Raw genomic sequence first — 26,460 nt, forward strand, 5'->3', positions numbered from 1 at the left:
TGAGGCTTAATAAACCCATGAATGCGGTTTTCTGTTTGCATTTGGCACAAATACTCGGCGGTGCACATTTTTGTCTGCCAGGAAGAAATCAAATACACTAAAGCTTGATCATTGTTTGCCTATTTGTTTTATATTTCTTTTCTTGTCTCTTTGAATGCACACATATGAGCATGTAGCTGAGATTTTGGAGCCTCTGCAGTTTGAACAAACCTGTTTTTTGTAGCATACCACAGAAACGGTGTTATTATGTATCTTCGCTGGAGCATGTTTTAGCCTCAAGGATGTTTTTCAGCGGTGCATCTGCACAACACATTTGCTTTAAAAATAATTTTGGCATACCAAAAAGGCTTCTGCGATTGAAAGAGAAGAGAAATAAGGATGAAGAATAAGATGACAGAGAGAAAAAAGAAGAAGAGGGAATGGGGAAAATGAGGTGGAATGGCTGCGCATTTTAAATCTCCACGGGGGGGGGGCATGTCCTAAATTTTGCAAAAAATAAAATAAAATCTCTCTGCAAAGTTATGCACCTTAAAATGAGCGGCATAAGTGGATGAAAATCAGACAGCTGAGATAATCATTTCCCAGTTAGCATGCAGAATGGAAGGAGTGAGCTAAACGCAGCATTATTGACACTGGAGAGAAAAGAGGGAATCAAAATAAGAGAGGAAAAGAAAGGGAAGGGAGGAGAGCTGCTGGCCGACCTGCTGACCTCGCAGTTTTGGGAGCTCTGTGTTCAGGGGGGACTGACAGAGCATGTTTTTATAGCAATAGTAGGAATTTTTCATTGAATGGTGACACATCAATTTGCAAAAGCTGAAAGGAAACAGGATAACAAACATTAAAACGTCAGCGAAAGGCACTCAAGTGGCTCAAACTTGTGGCTGTAAATGCGGCTTTCAAACATTCGGTCCATGGGCCAGAACCCCTGGTGTGGCGATGCCAGAATTATTACACGGGTGTGGAAATATCTGGAAGCTTAAACATGTTTTTTGATCGCTACAAGTTGTCTAAACTATTATTATTATTATTATTAAACTGTAAAAAAAGTAAAAAAAAAAAAAGTTAACAAAGAAACAAATCTGTAGTTCCAAAATACTTGTAGATCTACTGTAATCTGTAACTTATAGTCTGCTCTTCATGTGTTTTGTAAAGAATGGTTTAATAAATGTGGTTTTACTTATTTAGACTAAAAGAAACAGAGAAGGTGGACATGTTTACTTCTTAATATTAATATTGTTAATTTAATATGCATGGGTTTTGCTGTTGGGGCCCACTTTACATCTGATTTGGCTATATATGTACTTTTACCAAAATGAGTCAAACAAGCCCAGTGTCACTACAAAGTTATAGATATGTGAATATAAGTGCTATAAATATAATGTTAAGATGACCAGTTTTGAGATAGCATATCCAGTATGAAGCAAATAACTAAATTAGCACATAAAAAAAGGTGTTCGCAAATACAAAAGTGCCAGAATGCAACAGTATGGCTTTATGTACTAAATCCACTTTTAATTTTTGAACAATGTTGCCATGAAATCTTCAAACCTCGAACAGAAAGAAGAAAAAAAAGGACTGAAAGGAAGGACGGAAAGATATCAAAGGGAGAAATTAAGGGACATACTGTAGCAGACATGGGAGGAAAGGAACACAGACACCCACATGAGCAAACATAAACAGACTAAAATTATTATCTGTAAACAGTCACATTGCCTGTTAAAGCGAACTGTTGTTATTGTCAAAGGCAAAAAAGGAACAGAGAGGCACTTAAACATACAGCGATGCCAGTCTCGCCATCTGTGTGAAGCCACCCAGACTGTGTGTGTGTGTGTGTGTGTGTGTTTGTGCGTGTGTGTGGGCTCACTGCCTGCTGACAGCTTGTTCTTTCAGCTGGTGCTAAACTCCCACAACTTTTCTTTCCCTCCCTTTCCTTTCCCTTCGCAACATACCGTACCACAGCACAGTGGCCTCTTTGGTAACTATAAACCTTCCAAGCCGTCTTTTCTGCATTCACAACGTCAACAGGAACTCTGACGTTATGTAACAGGGCTGCATGGTGGTGCAGTGGTTAGCAATGTCACCTCATACCAAGAACGATCCTGGGTTCGGACCAACCTGGTCGGCTGGGGCCCCGCTGTGCGGGGGTTTCCGAGTTCACCCTGTGGATGTGTGGGTTACATCCAGGTGCTCTGATTTCTGCCCAAAGAACTTAGAGACAGAGAGAAGATGCAGACGTGACAGTAGCTGATCTTCTGTGATGGACTGAAAAACCAGGACTGTACATGTGGGCCCAATCCACACGAATCCACTGATGTAATTAGGCCCCACAACCCTGACATTGGCTGGTATTTTTAAAACATTTTTTATAACATTTTGCAAGTAATATGAGGGAAAAGGGGCTCCATTAGTGTGAAGTTAAATATTCTCATGGTTTGCCTTTCGCTTAGTTTTCTCTGCATTTTGCATAAAAGTGTTATTTTGTGGGAGACAACATATTGGGCTTAGTCCTGGAGGGATGGTGTTGCCTTACAGCTAAATTTAGGTCTGGATATTTATGGACGGTGACACAATTTTCCATATTTTGCATCTGTACACCAGCAAAATAGATTTGGAATAATGCAGTCAGGAGGCGAGTCAAAGAGGGCTGAATTACAACATTTGCAGGGAATCATTTCATATACGATCTCTTCATATAATATTTAAAAAGCTGCGCTCTTGTTCTTGACCCCTACCGCACCATACCGTGCCATGACAGACCATACCAGACCACAACGATCCTTTCAATGATGAAGCAGTCAGTACTAACTATTGTATTCTGCTTGTAAGAGTTTAATTGCCTCAGTGTTTGAATGTCCTAATGAGCAGAGAAGTTCAAACTTCAAACTCAGCTCCCCCTCCCCTCTCCCTGTCTCTCTCTCTCTCTATCTCATCATTATTCTCTCCATCCCACTGACCCATCTGTCTCCTCTCCCAGACGCTCTCACCACTCCCCCTCTTTTTCTCTCCCCTCTCCCTCTGTCTCTTTCTCTGCCTCCCCTCCTCCCTCACACTGACCCCTTTTGTTCACAGCTATTGGGTTTTGGTGGCGAGGGAGGGCAGAAGAAAGGGTCTGGTCAGCTGTTTCCTCGATATGTGCGCCTGTGTGTGTCTGGACAGTGTGGGAATGTGTGTGAGAAAAAGTTGCAGACAAAGCTTACTCCAGGCTCAGAGTGTGTGTGACGGCCGGTGAGGACACACATGGTGTCGGAGCATCCACGGGATATGTAGCTTGGAAAGTTTTGTTTTACTTTCTTTTACTTTTGTTGTTTTGGTTTAGCGTTGGTTTCTTACTTTTCCCTCAGTAGGAGATCTTCACGATCTGTCCTCTGGAAATCAAGCTTTTTTTGTGTGTGTGAGGCTTGTTGAGTGACGAGACTATGCAACCTTCATCACAGAGTCACAACCATGACAACTGTGTTCAGACACAGCTGTGCGGTGAGTTTCTTATCTGAGATGAAAAGATGTATGTTATCAGATTCCTTTGTATGCACTAGTCTGATTTATTTTTAAGCAAGCACGCTTTAGTCTTTAAGTTCATTTTTCCTTTTAAATGCATGTGAATCAGCATATTTGCAGATAGTTGTAGATAGTTATATATGTATATATCTAAATTGTCAATTAAAGTTTTTCTTACATGTGGGAGTTTGCAGCTTTACTAGTTTTGTGCATCACTGCATATTAAAAATCTTGGAAATTTGGACATTTGGTCAAGTGAAATGCCATTTAAATGCATCATCTCAGCCAACTTTGGGTTATCTTGCTGTGAAAATCCTTTTAATCCCAGGAAGTGTGCAGCTGCAAATGTTACAGAAGTTTGTCCTAAGTGGTCTTCTGACCACATTCCCTGGAGTTCTTTGGGGTCCTCTTGTGTACATAGACCATACGTGCTAAGCATAAGTGCCTAATAGAAAGGGAAGAATGATGCTTTTAATCGTGGTTTAAATAAAATGTTAGATTTTTTTTTTTGTTAAAAAACTGGTGTGTAGTTCCCAGAATCTAGTATATGTTTTAAGTTTGGCTGTTCATTTCTATTGATTATTTAGAACTCTGCTTCTCTATCAGAGAGTTCTGCACGTCTCTGAAACTTCTTTTTTTGCTTTAATATGTTAGTGTAGCCTGTGAGCTAGTATAAATAAATGTGATAAAAAGTAATACGTGAATGAATCCAGTGATACAGGAGTCATCTGACTCTATACTTCTTTATCTTGTGTGATGGTTTACTGGTAAGAGGAACTCAAGACTGTGATAACTGGTGTGGACTGTGAGAAAAACCGAATGCAGTGTGAGTGTGTGTGGGTAGGGGCTGTGCGGGGGTGAGTTGGTTTGTTGTCTGCTAGTTACTTTATGCTCTTGTGTCTGACTTGGCCCTGACCTCTGCCTGCTCCCTGTGAAAAAAACAAAACAAAAACAAAGTGTGAGAAAAAAGCCTCTGTTTCTGTGTGTGTGGATAATGGCAGTGTTGATGATGGGGGAGGTGGAGCAGGGTTAAGGGGTATTTAAAGCAGGCTGTCTCTCAACAAAGGTGGCCCTGTCTGTCAGCCTGGCCTCGTCTGGCTGTGTGTGTGTGTGTGTGTGTGTGTGTGTGTGTGTGTGTGTGTGTGTGTGTGTGTGTGTGTGTGTGTGAAACACCCTGACCTGACATGAGGACTATATCTTTGTCTGTTTTTTCTTCTAATAACATAAATTATACCAACCTGCTTTAAATGTGTGTTTTCGTATTTGTTGAAGTCATTTTTAACCACTAATGTGTTGAAGCACTCCAAGTACTAAAAAACCAAAAAAGATGATGAACTCATATATTTTACACAGTATTTATTGGGTATATGCTGCAATACTGTTTAATGTACTTTAGCTCTCTCCATGTTGTTTGACCTCAACTACCAACATCCCCAATGATTAAATGGACAATACTATTTTTCAAATCCAGCCATTAGTTATTTTGTTATTATTATCATTATTATTTTAGATGAATAACTAAATAAGGATTTACAACAGTGTTTTGTTTTTGTGAAAGCCCTGAACTTTTGAAATGTGTATTTTTAGTTGCTTGGAATGAGACTAGAGAGCTGTGATCTCAGCTGTAATTGCCCTAAAACGTAATAAGAGGATGGTGATTATGTTATGTGAGGCAACTATACAGGGGATGAGGTCTTTGGCCATCTAAAAAGTCTCTGACAATGATTGGATTTTAAATACATAAATAGAAATATTAGATCTTCAAATATATTGCAAAATAGGCAGATGTATGCCGATTTTTAATCCCTTAAAGTGCCAAAAATATAGCATCATACACTTTTCATGTCCTTGCAAGGCACGTACATGACCTAACGGTGTTAATGTGACTGTACCATCATCAGGGTTATTGTACAAAGAGCCACAGAGGACTGTTTTCTGCTTTCTTGAGACTCATACTTACATCAGTCTTTGTTTCTCTGTCACTGCAGCCCAGCTGGAGTTCGTCCAGATTCTGGTGATCGTAATAGTCATGATGGTGATGGTGGTGGTCATCACCTGTCTTCTCAACCACTACCGCCTATCAGCACGCTCCCTTCTTTCCAGGCACGCCCCTACACGCAGGAGACACCTGCCACTGGCCAACGTAAGTCAAACTTATGCCAGGACTGCATGATGATTTGTTGCCCAAGCTATGCACTTACAGTAGCTCATTCATTATGTGTGCAAAACGTTTTATTCAGTTGTGTTTACATACATGTTGCTGCTAAAAAGGTAACACAGTTCTGACACACCGAGCAAAGAAGAGAAAATGTATTTTAAGGCCTGTAGTTCACTGTTTTCTTCATTTTAAAAAAGTCATTTCATTCAACCTCAATACACCAAAATGTGCACTTGTGTCCAGACTGTAGAATAGAATAGCCCTTTATTGTCATTGTACATGTACAATGAAATTATGGGTTCTCTGTGCAGGAATTAAATATAAATGATAAGACAGGAGGAATAAATAACAAGCAGAAGAAACATTTACAAAATAGTAGAAAGGCACAGATTGGAGAACAAATTGCTTGAAAGTAGTGCAAAGGGCTCGGTCTGAGTATAGAGTCCATGTGTGAGTCGCCTGAGTGATGAGGGTTACTCAGACCATGGCTCAGATTGGTGAGATGAGTGGGCAGGGTGGGGTGTGCGGCAACTTTGCTTACCTACTGCAGCAATACACCGCTCATTTTTCCATGGTGCCTTTACATAGCTTAAACATAAACGTGTTTCTGTGTCAGAGAAAGACAAAGTTGGTTTGAATATGTGGAGCAAACAGAAAATGAAAAGGTGTAAATGGTGGCAGATATTATGTAAGATAAATGAATTAATTAATTAAAACTTGAAGAAATAAAATAGCACAGTCTGTTTAAGACATGGAATAAAGTTAGTGTCTCGACATTTTATTTTCCAGTAAAGCTATCCGACTTTGCAAGGTTATGAACAAGATATATGTAGGGAGAGAGAGTTAAAGAAATATATGAAAAATGAACGAAATGGTTTATAAAGACAAATAGATAAAACATATAACAAACCCCTCAACCACGCTGACCTTTTATAGTTACAGTCATTAATCTTTATAAACAGACTTCCTGGAGGAAGTGAACATCTGTTTCAGACAGTTTCACAATAAAAGCAGTTTCAGGTGCGTGCCGACTGGCCGCATGTGATCACAGTGATTAAACTGTGCTGCAGGCTAACGCTAACGCACTGACTCATTTCTTCATTAAGGGCCATCACGACTTGCCGATGTCTATTTGAAGAACACGCACCGACTTACACCTGAGGCTTCCTCAAACATATGACTTCACTAGTGCTGCCTGAATCACCTTCCACTGAATCACTGTCTGTGTGTGTATGTGTGTGGCTTCAGTTTCAGTTTAAAATATGAGTAAAGAATGAAGCACAAACATGCACATACACACACACACATAGAGCTCCTTATAAGCTCAGGGGAGTCATAGTGTCCTAGTTAATTTGGATTAGCAAACAGACATGGTGACACACATGCAGCCAGACAAGCAGGCAAGAAAACTGTCACCAGAGAGAGTATATATGTTTTTTACAAAAGTTGGAAAAGTTTTTTTTAAAGAAGCAAAGAACTACTTTTGTCTTCTCCTCACTACAAGCGGTGAAACCGAAGGCATCAAGACACCCTCTAAAAATCAGCTTGAGCTCAAAGTATTGTTCAGTCCATTATAGATTCATGTACACTCTTAATTTCAACGTTTTAAGTCATACTTGTGTTGGGCAATGTTGTACCAAACTATACGTGCTGCTGATTTTAAATGAGCACTGAAAAAATTTATGCTTTGTTAACTGAATGTGAAAAAAGCTTACAGTGTCAAATTATGCACATACATTACACAATACGGCTCATATATTTAACTGTAGGAAAAGGTAAAACACAGGGTGAAAGGTACAACATTTTACTGGAGAAGACAGTATTAGGCAGTATAACCTAGATTTAAAAATACTTTAATAGAAGCAGGGCTCATAGTTAGCTTCACACTTTTACATAGACAGGTTTATATAAACAAACGGAGTCCTCTAACAGATAGCATGCACTCATCCATCCAGTAAAGTTTGAGCAAACAATAAGAAGGGTATCAGTACCAAGTCTCATGTTCTATGTTTGGGGAAAGGCGATTGCAGTGGAAAGTCTTTGTGACAGTGTTTAAAACAAGAACTAATATATGACAGGAAGTTACAACCACTCATCTCTAAAAATTACACAGCAGTGTTGAAATCGTTATTGGCAGCAGTGTATATTTAGCAGCAGTGTATATTCCCCTTATAGTATCTATGTCTTAACCAGATCAATTTTATTGAAATTTGAACTATTACAAATCAGATGAATAAATTATACTTTTAAATAGTGCTAAATGTGGTTTGAGGTCAGCCAGCAGATGAGTGGCTAATGCGCAAACCACAAGAACTGCTTCCCTGCCTACTGAGTGTTTACACCATGCAGACATTCTCATGCTCTTCTTCTCAACATTTTCTTTTACTTACTGCTGTTCTTTGCTAATAGAGATGCAAAATGCAAAAAATGAAGAATTATTTTTATTGTTTAATTACATAAATGGACTTTCTTGCACACAGGAGGGAAGTCTGTGGTCCTCTGAGGGAACAGGCACAAACAGTGGTCTAAATGAGGTGAGTTCTGCTTCAACCAGTTTGATTTAGTACAAAGTTAATTTAAACCAACATTAGTTAGAGGCACAGCAGTAATTAAATATCTCTCCTCACACAGCACCAGGTGTATAACACCCACCCCCCGGAGAGAGGGGGCAGCTCATCCTACATACAGCGGGAAGCACAGCATAGCCACTCCCATCCTCCGCTGCAGCCCCAGCGCTTCCAGCACACATACGCCCCGAGTCGCTTTCAGCCAACTTATCCCTACCTGCCTCAGAGCCTCATCGATCTTCCCCCCACCATCTCCCTCTCAGATGGAGAGGAGCCCCCGCCGTACCAGGGGCCCTGCACCCTGCAGCTCAGAGACCCCGAGCAGCAGATGGAGCTGAACCGCGAGTCGGTCAGAGCGCCACCCAACCGAACAGTGTTCGACTCCCACCCTCTCGATCCATCCAACTCCTATCTGCAGGCCAGGTAACAATAATCAAGTCTGTGGTCTGTTATTGTGTTTTGGATCACTCACTTGTCGTCGTGTTGACTAATTCCTGTGTTAAGGATTTTTATCAGAGACTTATCCAGCTTATAAAAGGCGTTATAGAAATGTTTGTGTTCTTTGTACTAACTTTGTACTAACTGTGACTAGATGTACAGCACAATAAAGGAGAAATGGAGTATAAGTGGAAAAAGAGACTAAGAGCTTTAGACATCCTCTCTTCACAGCTTAATGTTTAATTATGTTTCATTTTCAGTAATTATGATGCATTATAAGGTTTTGAATGCAGAAATTCGATTAGCTGAAAACCTACAACAAATCATTTTTTTCTGCCGTCATCTTGTCTTCATCTGTGTTGTTTATTCATTCATTTATTTTGCTCTCAGACTGCAGGCCCCCCCTCCAAGTGTCCATTCAGGCATCAGTGTGTTGGAAGCCCAGGAGGCTTTGTCCAGGCATCAGAAGCAGGGCTCTCGAGTGGAAGGAGCTCCTCCGGCCTACAGCGAGGTGATTGGGCACTACTACCACCCAGCATCTGTAACCTCCAGTCACAACAATCGGACTGTGATATCCTCACAAGCACCACCTGCCTCGCTCATACAAGGCCTGCTCCGACCTCCGCATCAACAGCAAGGAAGCGTGGACAACAGGAACACAAGGAATACAAAGGAGAAATCCCAGAAACCCCAGCAGGTGTGACAGTGCTGCTCTCTGCTTCCAGTGAGAAAGCCGGGATTACATCTGCTCACCACTGGAGTAATGGCCAGTGGAGAAAAATCACGATGTTGTTAAAATCCACTCTGAAGGGTTTAAGAGCTGGTTAGTTTTAGATGTTGCAGGTCAGTTTTACAGTTTCCCCACTGGCTTCTCTGGGTAAGATAACCCGGAACCACGTTGCTTCTGCAGATCACAGTCGCATGAACATCTGGCACATCCTGTTCTGCAGCTTCCTGCTTCATGTCTTCAGATGAACCATTGATGTCAGAAAAGAGAGGCAGATTTAGAAGGGAGTGAGATGGAAGCAGATGCCTCTTTCCCTTAACAAGTCCTCCTCATCTCTCTTCTGTCAGACTGATCTGCGTAATCACCTTTCACAATGAATATTTACTTGGTCTGTTTTTTCCGTTGAACTTATTCTTTATCTTATTCACACATTCATGAAAATTCCTATCCAAGCAAATGGCGAAATGTTACAATCTTCTTGGTTCTTCCATTTGTAGGATTTCTTTTTTTAAAATGTGATAATCCCCCCCCCACCACGCTGCTTGTGTCCATTTAGTCCATATTCAAAAATCCACTTCTGCACCAGGCTTTAGCCACATCGCTGGGACATTTTAGCACAGTAGAAAGAAATTGGTGATAGCTTATTCCGTGAGTTGTAGCACAAGGCTAAAAGTTCTGCCTTACATTTCCTAAGCAATGCCACTGAAATGCTTGTTTCTTTTTTTCCTTTTTTTTCAAATTTTATGTTCTTTTTTTTAAAAGAACGGTTGCACAAAGTTCAAGACTGTTCACCGCAGAAAAAGAATAATCCGCAATATGATGGAAAAGAGACAGAAAGTAGGGAAAGCATGGGTATTTTTCTATACTTGATGGATTCCTATGAGTAAATTTGTTGTGTTCCTTTTGTTTAGTTTTTTTTTCCAATTTGTTGTCTAGTTTTAGAAAAAAAAAAGATACAAACATCAGTAATCTGTTGGGGTGCCAACTTTTCACCTTTTGCAACGTACATGTTGACGTGTATATACGTCACACATGGAGCATATATACACACACATGTATGCAAACCTAGAGTGAAAAGCACGAATTTCAAGTTATTTATATAATTGCTGAGAAGAATTGCACTATTTTTTAGTATGCGCCGATGGAACGTTTCTGGGACTTTTATTTTGAAGGAGCTCTGTCTATTGGGGCATAAAAACAAGAGAGAAGCAAGAACATGGTGAGTGAAGCTCGGACCGAGCGGTGCACAGCAGCTGCTATCATGATAAAAGTAAGGGGAGGTTCCGACTTTGGCCCAACGGACTCGGATTAACCGTTACTGTACCATTGATAAAAATGAATAAATAATCCTTGGTTTATGCAAATGTCCGAGTCCCGCGAGCCAGCCACAAGTCAGCATCCAACCTGTGGGTCCAATCAGAAAGTCTTAACTCTCTCTCATCCTATTGGCCGAATCATTAGCCAATCCCAAAGCTGGCTATTACTACCTCGACCAAACAAGCGAAGCACATTAGAGTTTATTCATGTTAACCAGACACAACAAATGTCTGGAACAATCGAGACAGTCTAATGTAACAATAGATGTTAAGTAGAGTAGGATGTCGTAGACTTAGTTTTTAATCCTGTTGTGTTATTTTATTTGAATGTCAGATATTTTTATTCATTGGATGAGAAGAGAGAAAACAAACCAATGACATCCCCCTTGTAGTGCATTACTCAGGAAGGAAGCCAGTCGCCCAGCAGGTCCTGAATATCTGATGCACTGACTGTGCACCACTTTGGCCACTCATGCACCCGAAAGACCAAATTTTCTGGTCACGTACCTCTGGTTCCTTTGAATGATCAAATCTCTCCCACGTTTTCAACCCATGTACACAATCTGCTCTCTAAGTTTCTCTCTCTTGCAGGCCACTCTGAGCACTTTATTGCACCAGGAAAGAGACAACAATCTTCTGTCAGCCAGCGCCGACCAACCAACCAATAAAGCTTAAACACAACGGTAGAACCTTTTAGGTTTTTAGATTCAGATTTAGATTCTCCAACCACTAGTGATGCACTTTTAAAGAGATGCAAAGAGTTGTGGACCAAAGCTTTTAACATTTACTGGATTAAAAAACAACTTTATTTATCATTTTGAAGTTTAAGAACTTTAAGACATATGGACTTTAAATACAACCAGCAGAACATATGCTTTGACAAAATATATTCTATAATTAGGAGAATTTTTTAAATTTTCTTGATTATAAACTCATGCTTTTAAGCTTTGGACTCAAACTCTTTGAGCGTTAATGCAGCACAAGGCTGGTTGTTGAAACTAGGCACACTGAAGTGTTGAAAAGTGGCACGAGTGTTAATAGCAGCCCGTCTTGTGTCATCTCATTAAGAGTGCAGAATTAATAGAGTTGCATTATGTAGCTGACTGAGCTACTTGGATTAGAAAGTAATCAGTATTTGTAGTTTTTGTATTTAAAGCTGCTGCTTGAGCTAGACAAAGTCAGCGCCCTCTAGTGTCCAGCCTTTATGCAACAGCGCCCTCTGCAGGGACTGAACCAAACTGTAGCCAGATCTCCTGAGAGACCAGAAAGTCTGAAGGCTAAAAAAAAGACATTTTATAATCTTTCATTTTTTGTCTGTACTTTCCATGATGAGTCACAGCAGCATCTATCAACTATCGTGATAAAAAGAATTCAATCTGCTGAACTGGTTCCCCAGTATAAACCTTGTTTACAGGGACAGTTTGGCCCAAAGGTAAATTTATGTATTTTTCCAATTTTTTTTGTAGTCATTCCTATCCACCTGGATTGTGTTGAACTGGTGTGTGAATTGCCCGGTTCTGGAGAAATCAGCTACAGAGATGCCTGTGTTCTCTTTAATATAATGTAAGGAAATGGCACTCTCTGCTTGGGGTGTTTAAAGTGCCAAAATGTGAAAAAGACGGTAATAGTTTCTCTTTCCAGAAATTGTGATCTGTTTATTCAAAAAAAAAATAAAAAAAAAATCCACAAACCTTACAGTGAGCCATTTCATGCAGGAACTCTTTAGTTCGTACTGATCTGCAATTTTGAAACATGTCCATGTGCAGAAGAAAGCAACCATGTGCGTGTGATGAAAGGCTCTTGCTGGTGGGAGATTGAATGGATGTTAACTTCAATTGCATGCCCCTCATTTGACCTGTAATATCAGGTAGCTGCACAGGTGCGAGGGTGTCTTTTGGTATGAAGAAAATAATTCCTACATGAAACTGCTCACAAAAATGATGGTGGATGTTTTTTGATTAACAGCTTCACAATTTTTGAAAGAGGCATAGCTGCAGAATATTTCAAATGTAATTTTTGGTGCTTTGAGCTCTTCATAGTAAATGCCATTCAGTTCTATTCCATTAAATAGAACGGTGACATTTATATATCCAAAAACTTCAAAAATTAGTGGCTCACAAAAAAAAAAAAACATAGAAAACTGTGTAAATTTGATATTAGGGTGAACTCTAATTTTAAGTTGCTGGATACAAACTAAAAGTTTACAGCTTGATAGATGGATGGGATGTGTTTATGCTAGTCTTTCTCGTCATTTTAGCATCCCAGTGATGCAGTCTTGTTTGTTTTGTGTTCTACAGCAAACTATAACATTTCAAATCATAAAACAGATTGAAAAGACTCTTCTAGCTGGTTAGAAAAGTCTTTGATGATATTAGAAAGATCTTCAAAACATCTTGTAGCATTACTCAGCGAACTACTTTTAAAGATCCATCGAGGATCTGGGCTTTACAGATGCTTATATTTTAGAGTTAAAACCTGAAAACACTGAATTCCTCTCAAGAGGTAAAGACAGAAAGTGAGAAAAAAGATTTGCCCTCCCGTCATCTTTAAAGTCTAGAGCTCTCTGTATTGTTCCTCTGCTGCATTGCATTTAATATAGATCATTTAAAGAAAAAAAAAATATTATAGAAATTAACAAATCTACTGACCCAAAAGAACGACGATAAAAAAATAATAGCAATAATAATAATAATAATCTTTGGTCTTGTAATGAGGTTAGCAGCCTGGTTCTAAGTCCTAAGGTAATTTGAACTATTTTTCTCTTTCATACTTGTTTTTGAACAGAGTTGTTTCCTTAAATGGTTTCCTTTCCTGCACCAGAGGGTTTGCAGCGGGTATGAGAAGGCTGGACAGGCTCTGACCACAAATATTAGTGATAGGATCTTAAAAAATGCATAAGGAAGTTGGAAAAATGTGTAGAATCAATCTCTTATTTCAGGGGAAAACCCGGACTGGCTGACAATACAAAATAAGACAGGAGGAGAAAGAGGGAAAACTCATTTGGAGGCTGACAGGAAGAACAGATCACACATTTATACACAGCTGCTAATACCCTAGCGCTGCCTACACTTAAAGACTGGTGTGTTTACATGCAATTGTACTTGTTCACCAGTGTTTGTGAGCTTTTTTTTAACTCTCAATTCTATTTATTTATGTTTTTTTTTTAAAGTTCAGTTCGATTTGAGTCACATAAAAGAGACATATTAAACCAATCAGTGCTCAAATCACATATTTTTTGTTGCTTTAATCCATCGTGGAGATATTGAAAGTGTTAGGAGATCACTGTGTGTGCGTGTGTGCAGTTAATGTACACCCACTTGCCCTGGGAAAGACCTCCAGCTGTCTAGACAAAAACTAAACACACACAAAGACACACACAGAGCAGACTAAACAAACTCACCGAAGAACCAAACGCCTCACACACACACAGACACACACACACACACACACACGCGCACACACACTGAGGTTTTTGTTATTGCGGACCACACAAGGTAGCAAAAACATTTATTTCACACACCTTGATTGCCTCTCCCCTCCCTCTCCCTCTTCCTGTCTGAACGAGCTCTTCCTGTTCCCTAGAGATGGCCGCTGTCCAATGACAGAGCTCCTTTCAGAACCGGCCCTCGCTGCCACTGGGTCAGCGCTCTTTGAGTCTCCATGGAAACGTTCGTTGTTTATTATTGTTGCTATGTCGTACAAGTGTGCCTGCCTGTGCTGAGACGGGCAAAATGTGAGTGGCTAGTTTGGGCTGTCAATCATCCCAGGCCACACTGTCTCAGATGATGACGATGAATAGATGATGGTGATGAGATTGTTGTTGTTGGTGATGATGATGATGATGAAGATAGATGTTTTTGGTAGTGACACCGCAAAGATCGTTGCAATACACCTACTATTTGCCTTTTTAATGATATTAGTCATATTTTAACGTAGTGTGCTAAATGTCAGTTTTTTTATTGTTGTTGTTGTTGTTGTTGTTGTTGTTGCTGATGATGTTTATTCACTTGAGAACAAAAAGATTTAACTTCAATTCAAAAGTTCATATCATTAAAAAATGTGTTTGTTTTTTTTTTCATTTTGTAAACATCGAGAGTGTAAAACTACCTAACACACAAAAACTGCAGATTTCTGGGGAGGATGTGTAAATATAAGAAAATGTACTTCTGCTTTTAAGTGCCCTTTTTTACAGTTTAAAGTTGTCAGTGTGCAGCTGTCTGAAGAGCAAACCGGCGCGATTGGTGCGGGGATCGACGCCACAGATCCCCATCATCCCCATGAGATGAGCTTATGTTAAAGCTAGCTAAAGTTCCCTTTTATCAGAACCTTTTTGAGCACATTTGTGTCACGCACTTATAAGTTCAAGTATAAATCTTCATGTAAGCACCTAGTCCTCGTAACCCATTCTGTCGGCTAATCATCGCGTCTCCTTACTCGACCCAGCGTCTAGATGTGTGCCTTCTGGTGTCCAGCATGATCGGAGACTTACACTTAAAAAAAATCCTTTACTGTTGCCTTTCAACGCAAAACCTCGGACAGCACAAAATCTTAACACGTTACAGCTGTGATGTATGGAAGCCCAGTCAGGCCAAGAAAAAAAAATGGAGGGAAAAAAAACATTCAGTGTTTCTAAGCTAAAATGGACTAAAAGTCCTTAAAATACTACAAAAAAATAACATGTGGAAAAGCAGATATCTGCAAATCCTGTGTGGCTGCTTCTATTGTTTTTATGTTACCATTCCAACTTCTCTTCCCTTTTCTTTTTCCTGGTAAAGCTGGACTTCCATAATCACCATAATAGATGCTAAATTTGTGAAAACAAACAGAAAAGTGTCTTTCACATTGCTGTTGCTATTGCTGCTCTATATGTTTGGAAATGTAACTAAAAACAGCTGAAATTAATGTTTTTCTTCAGAAATTTAATGAGACGCAATATTTGCTTTTAACATTTCTGGCTGCTTGCAAAGAATCACACACCACACAGTCCAGATTCATATGTGACATTATTTAAGACATCTCCAAAGACGAGACCACTGTAAAGAAAAAAAGTTCAGTCAAGCTTGAACTTTTTTTTTTTTTTAGATTTTGGGGAAAAATATTTTTTTCCTCCAATTTCTGTTATATGTTTGATCAGTTTTAAAAGAAAGGATGATTTAAGTAACACAAGTAGACTGGCAAAAGGCGTACAAGCAAACCATTTTCTCCTTTCATATTTCTGTATCATTGCATTTTTCTCTGCTTGCTCTGCTCTTTTAATCAGCGCTGCATGGCGCCTCACCTCTGACAATGTCGAAGAAAAAGTATACAAAAGCACTCTTGTTCGCAGTTATGTTATGTGTTCGTATTTAAATAAGCCTCTGTATCTTACACCGCAGTGACTATTGTAGAAGTCTTCCACCTGTCCTTGAGTTTTATCCTGCAAGCATGTAAACTGTGGGGCTTGTACAATAGACCAGTTTGTTCTGGTAAGGATTCCTACGTGCAGCTGGTCCAGATGTTTTAGAAAAGCTTGATAAAATGCTGCGATTGTGTCCAGAAAAATAAAACTGCACACAAATAATCAGCAGCTTCGGAGTGAAATCTTCACTCAGGACCAGATGTTGGATAAAAATGTGGGAACTCTGACTTATTCTCTGCAATGCTGGTTTTACCATCACTCAAACTTAGCACCAGGTTCATAAAAAGAATGAACATGGAGCTGAGGGTTTAACTTCAATCTGTTATCTGTCACAGCATGGCTCATGCACTTATATAGAGGCCTGCTTATTCTCAGTGATAATAACTGCTTATTTGTGTATTAAGACAGTTTATTTTAATTTATATTGGATGGTCTATGTGTTGCTGGGTTTGCTATGTTGTTATTTTCTTTTCTGTTACAAACACAAGACAATGGTTTATTGTTGTTGTCACAGAACATGAATCAGACACATTTCAGTTAGCCTTCGATTTAAAAAAACAAATAAAAAGTTTTATAAATTCACCCGAGTCTCCTCTGCTTATTTATTTTGTATTTATTAATTTTTGGAGGCTTTCTTTTTTTTTCTTTTTTGCAAGAAAGGAGCCTTTGACACACATTCATTCATTCATCCACCACACACACACGCATGCACAGACACTTTGCACACATACAAGATTTGGTTTGTATGCACATTTCAAAAAGCTGCTGGGAACATTCCTTAGATTAGCTCCTGTTCCATGTTGATGTGATAGCATCATGCAGCAGATCTGTTGACTGTACTTTGATTCAGGCTGAAGCATTGGTCTGACAGAAGGTACTCTGCAATATAAATGATTGGTTTTGTGATATTTAAACACAAATATGATCCTACTGTCATCATGTGGCATCCAAATTAGCGAAAAAATTATCAAAGCTTTTAATTGTTGTGTGACACTGGAAACACATTTTATTTTCATCTGCGGCGTTAAGTTTCTGTAAATATGTATCCAGCAGATGGCGTACTTGAATTAGAGTTCAAGGCTCAATGGCCACATCATGGTTATGATTGTTAGATTTACTATATCTCTAGTTATTAGTGTTTAAGGGGTCAGTGTTCACTGACCTGGTCCACCAGGGAGACTCAGGCCTTTTGATTGTGTTGTTTGTATTTGTTGAAAATACATGAAAGCACGGAAAGGAGGAAGTGTGTCAGACTTTTTATAAAAATGTTGTTTTTTAGACTTTGCATGTTAGTAAAAACATGTGAGATACTCTGAACATGCTGTGTCTGCTGCATGATGGCACTGTGAAAATATGTTGTAAATAAAATGTCTGTGCAGGTTTTAAGACAGTTTAATGGTTGGGTTTCCTCACTTTGGTATGTTGCTGTTTTTGACATTCAGTATCCTTGCTAATAGCAAGGATACTGAATGCCAAAAACAGCAACAAGGCTTTCATTTTCATTTGGGTCTTTTTAAATTAAGCTGCAGAAAGCGCCCTGAGTGTTTTGGCTGGAAATGTGTTTGTCTGTTTTCAGTTTTTATAAAGTACCAGTATCAGGATCACCAATGCCAGGAAGGCCTGATGGTGGATGACAATTCCCTGCGGAAGACCACCTTGCCTGTTGAGGTGGCTCCGACGGGCCTTTTGCACTCTCCATTACAAAGAAAACAAAACATGACAAAACAAGTAAACAAAGAAAATGTGCATCCGTTCCTCAAATTAACTTGAGCCCCTAAATTAACTTGAAGGCTCAAAATGAGCATTTTTGTCATTACCATCTTGATGTTTTAAAACCAAATGGGATGTGAAATACAAAGCCACTTTTCAATCACACGAACACACCCTAAAACATCCCCTGCTTTATGTTACTTATCTACATAATAAACCACATGGTCATTGTGACTGAGACCTTTAACTTATCAATATCTTAGAGGATCATTTGCACAGCGGAATATCTTTTTGCAACCTGAAAAGTGATCCTTGCTGACCAATAGAATGCAGTTTTAAGGCATCCACCATGCATGGTTAGACTATAAACATTTGCAATTATTTACCATGTCATCAAGTATTCAGACGTTTATGTAATAGAAGTAGCAATAACACGCATTCAGAAACGCTTGTCTACAAGTAAGACATGCTTTGAGACTTGATCTCAAAAACTGTGAGACTTGACATGAACATATCTGTATTTACTTGATGCTTCACCTGAACATGTTTGAAATTAATTTAACCTCCTAAGACCGAACTCTTCCACGGCATGCATTTTTAATTTCTCTTTGATATTTGGGCATATTGGGGCCCAATGAATGTAAAAACAAAGAATTACCAGATTTATTTTTTTACCTCATTTTTGTTTTTATGAAAAATCAGAGCCACATATGAGGATATTCGTTTAAAATTTTGATAGAACAGTAGCAGTATAATGTCCTCGTAAGTGGATATCAGGCCCTTGTAGAGCAAAATTGAGTATTTTGGTCTAAATAACCCAAAAAGTGATGTCCACATATGTGGACGCCAGGTCCTAGGAGGTTAAAAAAAAGTTTGGAAAAAACATTTCAAAAAAATTGTATTTAAATTGTGTAATGTGAAACCACCGCAGAAGCACCTTAAATCTGCATTCATTCCTGTTAGGCCCTGTTAGTACTCTTGTGGCATTCTGGATTAACTGAAGGCTTTTAGAACAGCAAGATAGAAGGGTTACAATTGTCCAGCCTTCAAGTGACAAGTGCATGGACCAATTTTCCAATGTCACTCTTGGACAGGATGTTTCTAAGTTTTGGAACATTGCTCTAATGACAGAAAGCAGTCCTACATATTTCCTTGAAGGACATATCCTGGTCAAAACTAATGAGAAAATATTCCTCACAGTTTTACTGCCGAATAAGGTAATGTCATCTAGGGTGAGCATTTGGTTGGACACCATGTTTCTAAGATTTCAGGGCCAAGTACAATAACCTAGACTGATTTGATGCTTGAATTTATCTGAATTTAATTAAGACCCACTTGGTCTTGTTGTTTTAAAGCCTAACTTAGATGCACAGGAGGACTTGAGACTTGATAGGGTGAGGCTAAAATGAGGGTAAACTTGAAAATGCACTAAACTTGTCACAGTCGACATTAAAGGCTCGGCTCTGCCCTTTGATCTGTGGCTGTCAGCTGTCAGCCTCTTGATCACTGAGTGACTCCCAGCCAGATGAACCTGAACCAGTTATCGAACAGATTCCAATGACTCAACAACTTACACTAGATTACACTCTTTTCTGTTCCTGCCAAGTTTCTACATCAGCTCTCACCTCATACTGCAGGGTCAGTCATTCTCCTATCTCTCTTTCTCTTTCTACTATCGGTCTTGCTACACACTTGGCAGTCAGCCTACTGAACAAACACTATTCAGTTTGTTTTATGGCCTACGAGAGCAGAAAAAGGCTGAATGAGTTACGGATACGTCATAAAATGGAGATGGAACAATTAATGAGGTGATGAAGAAATGAGGGTTGATTATTGAAAGTCATTCCAGGGATCAAGTAAGGATCATTTGAGTGAATTCACAAAACTATTATCTCCTTTCTTCTTTCCTCGTTTCTAGCAAGTCATTTAAAATAAAAATCAAAGATCAATTTCTGACAGGTGGCATAAATTTATTTTTAATCTTTCTCCTGTGTTTTTTCTTTTTTCCCTGTGGTACAACTTGCTGAACGAGGGTGGGGAAAGCAGCAGAGTTGCAGTGACATGTAAAAGAAAAACGCTACACTTTATTCTTTTACCAACTTATTTGAACTTATTTAGGCACTTTAACACTTTGAAAACAGAAACTTTAAAATCTGTGTGCAGAATTTAGCAGAAGGGAGTTCAAGTTGTCAACTTTGCCTTGACATCCTCTCTTTAAGCCATTTATGTTCAAAAGACTAATGTAGCTTATTAAATCATCTGGATGCTGTTCATAAGATTAAGTTGATATTTTCAGCCTTTAACCATTTTTTTTGGCACGAACGTTCTAGCACAATGTGTGTGTGCAGCAATGAAAGAGTTTATGTCAAAGCAGATTTATCTGCTTATTACTTTTTTGAGAGTCAAGACATAAAGTACAGTTTTTTGCTGTAACTGACGTGATAATTTACTAAATGAACATTAACTTGTATTTAGCAAGACTTGACAGTATTTGCAGAGAACATAGGATGATTAAATTAAAAAGCCATGGTTTTCAAAGTCATAGAGTAAGTAAGCATAAGGCTCTTTTTTTCGTGGATCCTTTATGCCATCAGAAGCCATCATGGTGGCAGCAGGCTAAGCCAGCTATTTTAGTGTTGTCTGAATGCCTAAAGCAACTCATCTGGTTCAATATAAGAGACAAACAGCTCTATTCTGAGCTCCCCCCAGATGTCTGAGACTTTCAACCTCTCAGCCTCAGAGATGGCTCTCATGGATGCAACAATACTCAGGTAGGCAGTGGCCTTTAAACAATGCTAAAAGGTACAAAATGTGTCAAGATAATGTTTCCCCATTATCTTAGCAGCAGCAGTCGATGATGGATCGATGTTTTCATGTTACTCTAAATTCAGACCCTGCAGTTGAAATGTCCCAGCAGAAATGGAGACTTGTCAGAACCAGCTAAGATTTTCCAGTCATCTGTTGTCAAGTTTTGCTGATTCTGTGCAAACCATAGGCACAATTTACTATTTGTAGCTGACAAGAGTGGTGTGATGTGGTCTTCTGCTGCTGTAGCTTATTTGCTACAAGGTCTGATGTCGAGGTGTAGAGATGCTCTTCTGTGTATCCTGGTTTTTACAAGTGGTTATTGAGTTACTGTTGCCTTCCTATCAGCTCAAAGCTGACCATTCTCCTCTGACCTCTTGCATCAACAAGGTATTTTCATCCATAGATCTGCTGCTCACCGAATATTTTCTCATCTTCAGACCATTCTCTGTAAACTCTAGAGATGGCTGTGTGGGAAAATCATAGCAGCTCAGCAATTTCTGAAACACTCTGACCAGCCCAAGTTCAAAGTCACTTAAATCATTTTTCTTCCTCATTCTGATGCTCAATTTGAACTTCAGCAGGTCATCTTAACATGCCAAAATGCAGTGAGTTGCTGCCATGTCAATGGCTGATTAGACACTTGAGTTAATGATGAGTTTAACAGACATACTTAATAAAGTGCCCAGTTCAGATCAAATGATAAATTGAAAGCTGGCTATATCTTCACCATTACGGTCCAATCCAATGCCCCCATTACTCCTCACACCACACCAGTCAACGAGTCAATCTCAAGCTCTGCCTTCTCATCATTTGTAAATAAGATGCTGCTATATATGAACTGAACCAATGAACCCTTTTCACCGACCCAGAGGGAACAAGTCACTGTGTTTACGCACATATCTCCCCCTGGGTTGCGAGAGATAGCATCTACAGACACCTTCAATGCAGAAACGAACTACTGAATTCACTCTAAAGGACCACTGAAAAGAACTGAAGCTGTCACAAATTATGAGGCTCAAAAGACATCCTTGGGTCTGAGGGTTAAAGAAATGACTCACACACAATGCCTGGAAGGTACGAATTGGTATGAATTGAAATTAAACAGAAAATTAACAATAAATTGGAGCAGCGAGGAACTAGAAGAAACTCTCAACTACTGTAAACCATGATATGTTGAACTGAGAACACAGCATTTGAATACCTTATCGTCATCCATCTAAGCAAACCAAATTTTCATGATGGAGTCTACAAATGACGCTGGGGAGGTTATGTGGGCAGATGTTGCATGTGAACTGGACTTTTCAGCAAAACGTAGAGTCATCGGAATTCCCTGTGAGCACTGACCAATCACTGCGCAGAAGCATTCCTGCTGACGTCTAACAGAGAGGGTGAGTGGCCCAGCAGTGATGTCACTGTGTCATCTGTGCAGCCACTAAACAAGAACACACACAAAACTGATAAGGCCTCACCTCCCCTCTGATGCTGCTACTTGTCATTGCGTAACTGTCTTTTTGTCACTCTGGCTCAGTTTCTATCACATTTTTAATGTTTTCTATTTGGTATATCCATTAACACTGGACAATTAATAAATATTTTTATTGTTATTTATATTTTATACACAGATCCTGTGGTTAAAAAGGGAAGTTTAACTCTGTTTTTCAAAACCTAATATTTTCAATATGCTGTAACAGCCCAAAGCAGACTGAAGACAGGAGTATAAAGATACATACTGAAGATCTAAATCACCGAATCACTGAATCACCGAATCACCGAATCGTGTGTGTGTGTGTGTGTGTGTGTGTGTGTGTGTGTGTGCACTATGCTATCATATCTTTGTGGGGACCAAAATTGAAAGTTTACTATACTTGTGGGGACCAACAGCCGTTCATGAGAACAAAATCCACATCCCCACGAGTTTGAAGGCATTTTTGAGACTCATAATGTGGTTTTGGTGTCACTGTTACAATTAAGTTAGAGTTAGAGTTAGGGTAAGCAGCTAGGGAAAGCATTATGCCAATTAGATGTCCCCTAATGGATATGAAAACACGACTGTGTTTGTGTGCTTCCGGCAATCAGTTCAATGGAGCCATTTACAGTATGTCTTGTTTTTGGACATGTATGGAGCTTGGCAGCACAGAGGAATAAGATAAAAACGTCCAGCAGGTGAACTGAACAGAACTGATCATCATTATGACATATTAGCCTGGAAAAGCAATTAATGTGAATATCACTGTGACACTAACCACCACCCTACATTTCATTGCACTGAACATGAAGTCTACTGACATCAGCTTCTCCTGGCAGGACAGCGTGCCCTGTCACACTATAAATAAATAAATACATAAGTACTCCTTAGTAAATTTTTGGAATGGAAATTTTATAGTGCTTTTCACTACAGTATACATACATAATTACCCATACATAATTACAGCACCTTATTCTGTGAACTTCGTCTGCCCACATCCATCAGTGCGCCTATAATATGTCTTTGGCTTGCGGAGAGAAAATGAAAAGTGAAACCCAGAACCTTCGTGAACCTTCAGATGTGAAGCAAAGTTTCAGACTCTTTCCTTTGTTTGTTCTTTTTGTGTCTGCAGTGAAGTTGAAACACTGACAATAAGCTAGCAGATTTTTAGTGGTCTCCTGGAAAATCTCAGCTGGCTTTTACTTCACATTTTCAGCATTTTGTATTCTCCTCTGTTTGTGTCACCTGGCAAAATTTTGTGTCAGTCTGTGTCTTTGCAGAACTTTATTTATTCATGCCATGCAAAAACTTTGCAAGCTGCAGGTTTAAAGGTAACAAACTAAACAACAAGAAACTCCGACCACAAATTTAATATGCACCGTAACGTTTTTCTGGTTAACATATCAGCAAACTATGTGGAACATTTCTATCATGAAATGCATTTTAAATTTGTCACATTTACACATTTAATTAACCAGGGAGACCAAAGAGAAAGCCAAAAGTTTCAATCTACATCAGAGTTGATATTTGAACAAAATACCTTTTGTATATGTGTCTGTTTGTGTTGTGTACTAATAAAACACATTTAAATCTTATTCATTATTTTTTGTGCAGCTGTATTATATGGTTGACCCAAAATCAATCATTGCCTTACATGTATAAACTTGTAAATATAAAAAAAAAAATCATAAAAGCATGGACAAAAGGAACATTATAGATAGGCCACAATGATAAGAATTTATAGATGTAAAAATAGCTTACACAATTTAGAACATTAGATAAGAGCTGTGCACAAAAACAGATTGAGACATACAGTCGAAGTATGCCTCTGCGTGGTCGTGAGGTAATTATTTCCTCAGATTAGGCTGCTGAAAAACAAGAATATACAACTGGTCCAGTCCTGGCAGAGCATAAGGAATAAATCATTGTCTCAAGGAAGATGAATCGCTAACAACACAATCAGACAAACAATCCTGTTAATGCCAAAATTAAGTTACATAAAATGTTTTTGTGCATGGTGCAGAACCTGTTTTCCAATTGAAAAACATGGCTGACTTCACTGTAAGGTAATGAAACGGACACTTTCCTTAAACCTTATATAAAATAAAATATAAAACAATTTAAAGAAAAAAACGGCAGGTTTATAAGAATGAGTGTGAAAGGGATTTTAATGTAAACAAAATTAAAAAGCTGCACTTCAATATTAAAGCAAAAAAACAACTACAATGCAACATCCATTTGGTATCTTTTGTGAATGTCCTGCACAGCTCCCATAAATATTGTTTTTGGATTCTGCTTTGGACACTGAAAGGGAAAAATGCTAAATTACCATTTAACACTAGCATGCTCGGTTGGCAATGTGCAGTCATAACCTGTAGGGGTTCAATGCACAGACACTAGAATTTAATTCACCAAAACTGGAGCACAAACCTTGGACCTGTGGCAGTTCACTATATGAACAGTCAGGTACCCAACACAGTCAAGCGGTCAATCAGTGATTTGAATTTGTGGTGGCTAAGCCTGTTAGATACATCAGTATGGAAGCCCATTTCCGCCACTAAAAAAAAAAAAAAAAGGATCCATAACTCGAAATTTTGACTTATTTTCTCAAAATTTTGACTTATTTTCTCGAAATTTCAACTTATTAACTCAAAATTTCGACTCATTAACTCAAAATTTTGAGAAAAGCACTGCCAATCAGTAATCTACGTGGATGACGTCCTTTCCTTGTTACCCGGAAGCTGAAGCCCTCAGGTAGAAATGCTACAGCTAAGCTACCAGTATTACAGCCAGTCATGAATGCACAGATATCTGATTATTTTCAGCGTGGCTTCAAAAATGATGAAATCCTTGTGTTATTAGCTGAATCACATGGCGTTACTATCAGCAAACGCACTCGCGAAAGCACCAATTTGTTGTGATCCGGTTTTGAGTGCGTGTTACTCTGCGCCATATGCTTCCGGGTAACAAGAAAGTGACCTCATTCACGTAGATTACTGATTGGCAGAGCTAACTCGAAATTTCAAGTTATTAACACGAAATTTCAAGAAAATAACTCGAAATTTTGAGTTATGGATACTTGTTTTTGTTTTGTTTTTTAGTGTCGGAAACAGGCTTCCATACATCAGCAATCATTCCTCTAAGTCCAGTATTCAGATGAATGAGTAATGGTAAAAAATGGTAAAAAAAAACAAAACAAAAAAAACTTTACCATTCTGAAAGGGGTTTTTAAGGGTGAGAAACTATCCTTTGAAACCAGGTAATCTTTTTAATGCAGGGAACCTGGTCATTTAAACACGTGGACTGACTTGGCAGTTTTTAGTATTTCTGCGTTGTCGTGATTTCTGCCTGTTGAGGTTGCTGTTTGGCTGCTTGTGTTATGACCAGGTCCTGGTGCAGGAACATTGTAGGCCAAAAGAGTAAATAATCATGTGTCTGTTAACCTGTGTCTCCTGTGTACATTTGTTGTACATTTACAGGAGTTGTATGGACTTCACATCCAATCATCCTGCAGTTAGTTAGTGGGACTCTAATGGGAATTCTTTATGGAAACTGCAGCATGTGTTATCTTGTTGTTTCTTCTTCAGATAATAACACCATAAGGCCTTGATTTAACTTAAAAAGTGAATTGAAGTGGTCTTTTTAGCAGTAAACGTTAACCATTTTTTCTTGCAACTGTACGATTCAATTGAACTGCAGCCTGAATAAAAATGTTTACCTGCAAATTCACTTTGGTTGCTGGAAATGCTACAACAAAAACTTTCCCCAGTAACCTATTTTGTGTTTATTTAATGTCTAAGTGCTCATACGTGGAGATGAGTGGAACATTTTGCAATAATTGTTCTGGATGATCTGTCACTGATTATGAGTCTTTACTGGTTAACCGGCCTCTGGTGGAAAATTTATTTCTGTTACTTGTCTCTTGGTTTGAGTGTTCTTAGAAACATTCTTTCAATCAAAGATGGTGTCAAAAACAAGTTAGTGATGATTAACTTCAGTCCCTGTCATTATCTTCATATCTTACACAACAGCTCCAGTGTACCATGGGACAAAAACATGTGGCCTCACACAGCCACAGTCCAGGTGACCTGATTGCGGTACAGATTGTCTTGTTGTCTACATGATATTTTGCATGTACCAACCTCTGTGTTAAAAACAGGATTAGTTAACTTTTTGTGAGGTCATAGCAAAAGACTGACTATAGTGTATACAGTGGGCTATATTATGTAGCTGTTTGTGTCTGGGATACAGCACTGTATAAAACACACGATATCAATATAACTTCAGCAACAGAATTTCAACTTTTTTATTACAATACAGAAACAGAAAAAAAAGAACAGATGTTCAGATAACCCCCCTGTGAGTAGCACTTGGTGAT

At 38.9% G+C, this 26,460-nt stretch overlaps 1 protein-coding gene across 3 annotated transcripts in view; it reads left to right on the forward strand.

Annotated features, from left to right (window-relative positions):
• pmepa1 (prostate transmembrane protein, androgen induced 1) overlaps positions 1-16,681 on the forward strand; it is a 40,509-nt gene extending 23,828 nt beyond the window's left edge. For 2 of the 3 annotated variants that reach the window (XM_005453614.3, XM_005453615.3), the window contains 4 exons: positions 5,484-5,638; positions 8,134-8,187; positions 8,285-8,643; positions 9,049-16,681. In XM_005453614.3, the coding sequence (XP_005453671.1) occupies positions 5,484-5,638; positions 8,134-8,187; positions 8,285-8,643; positions 9,049-9,361 (881 nt within the window). In that variant the 3' untranslated portion in view covers positions 9,362-16,681. Of the gene's footprint in view, positions 1-3,024; positions 3,475-5,483; positions 5,639-8,133; positions 8,188-8,284; positions 8,644-9,048 lie in introns of those variants that run through there. The other variant, XM_005453616.4, reaches the window with a different exon arrangement.
• The last annotated feature ends 9,779 nt before the right edge of the window (positions 16,682-26,460 follow it).

Source organism: Oreochromis niloticus, linkage group LG5, assembly GCF_001858045.2.
Source record: "Oreochromis niloticus isolate F11D_XX linkage group LG5, O_niloticus_UMD_NMBU, whole genome shotgun sequence".
Classification (NCBI taxonomy): Eukaryota; Metazoa; Chordata; class Actinopteri; order Cichliformes; family Cichlidae; genus Oreochromis; species Oreochromis niloticus.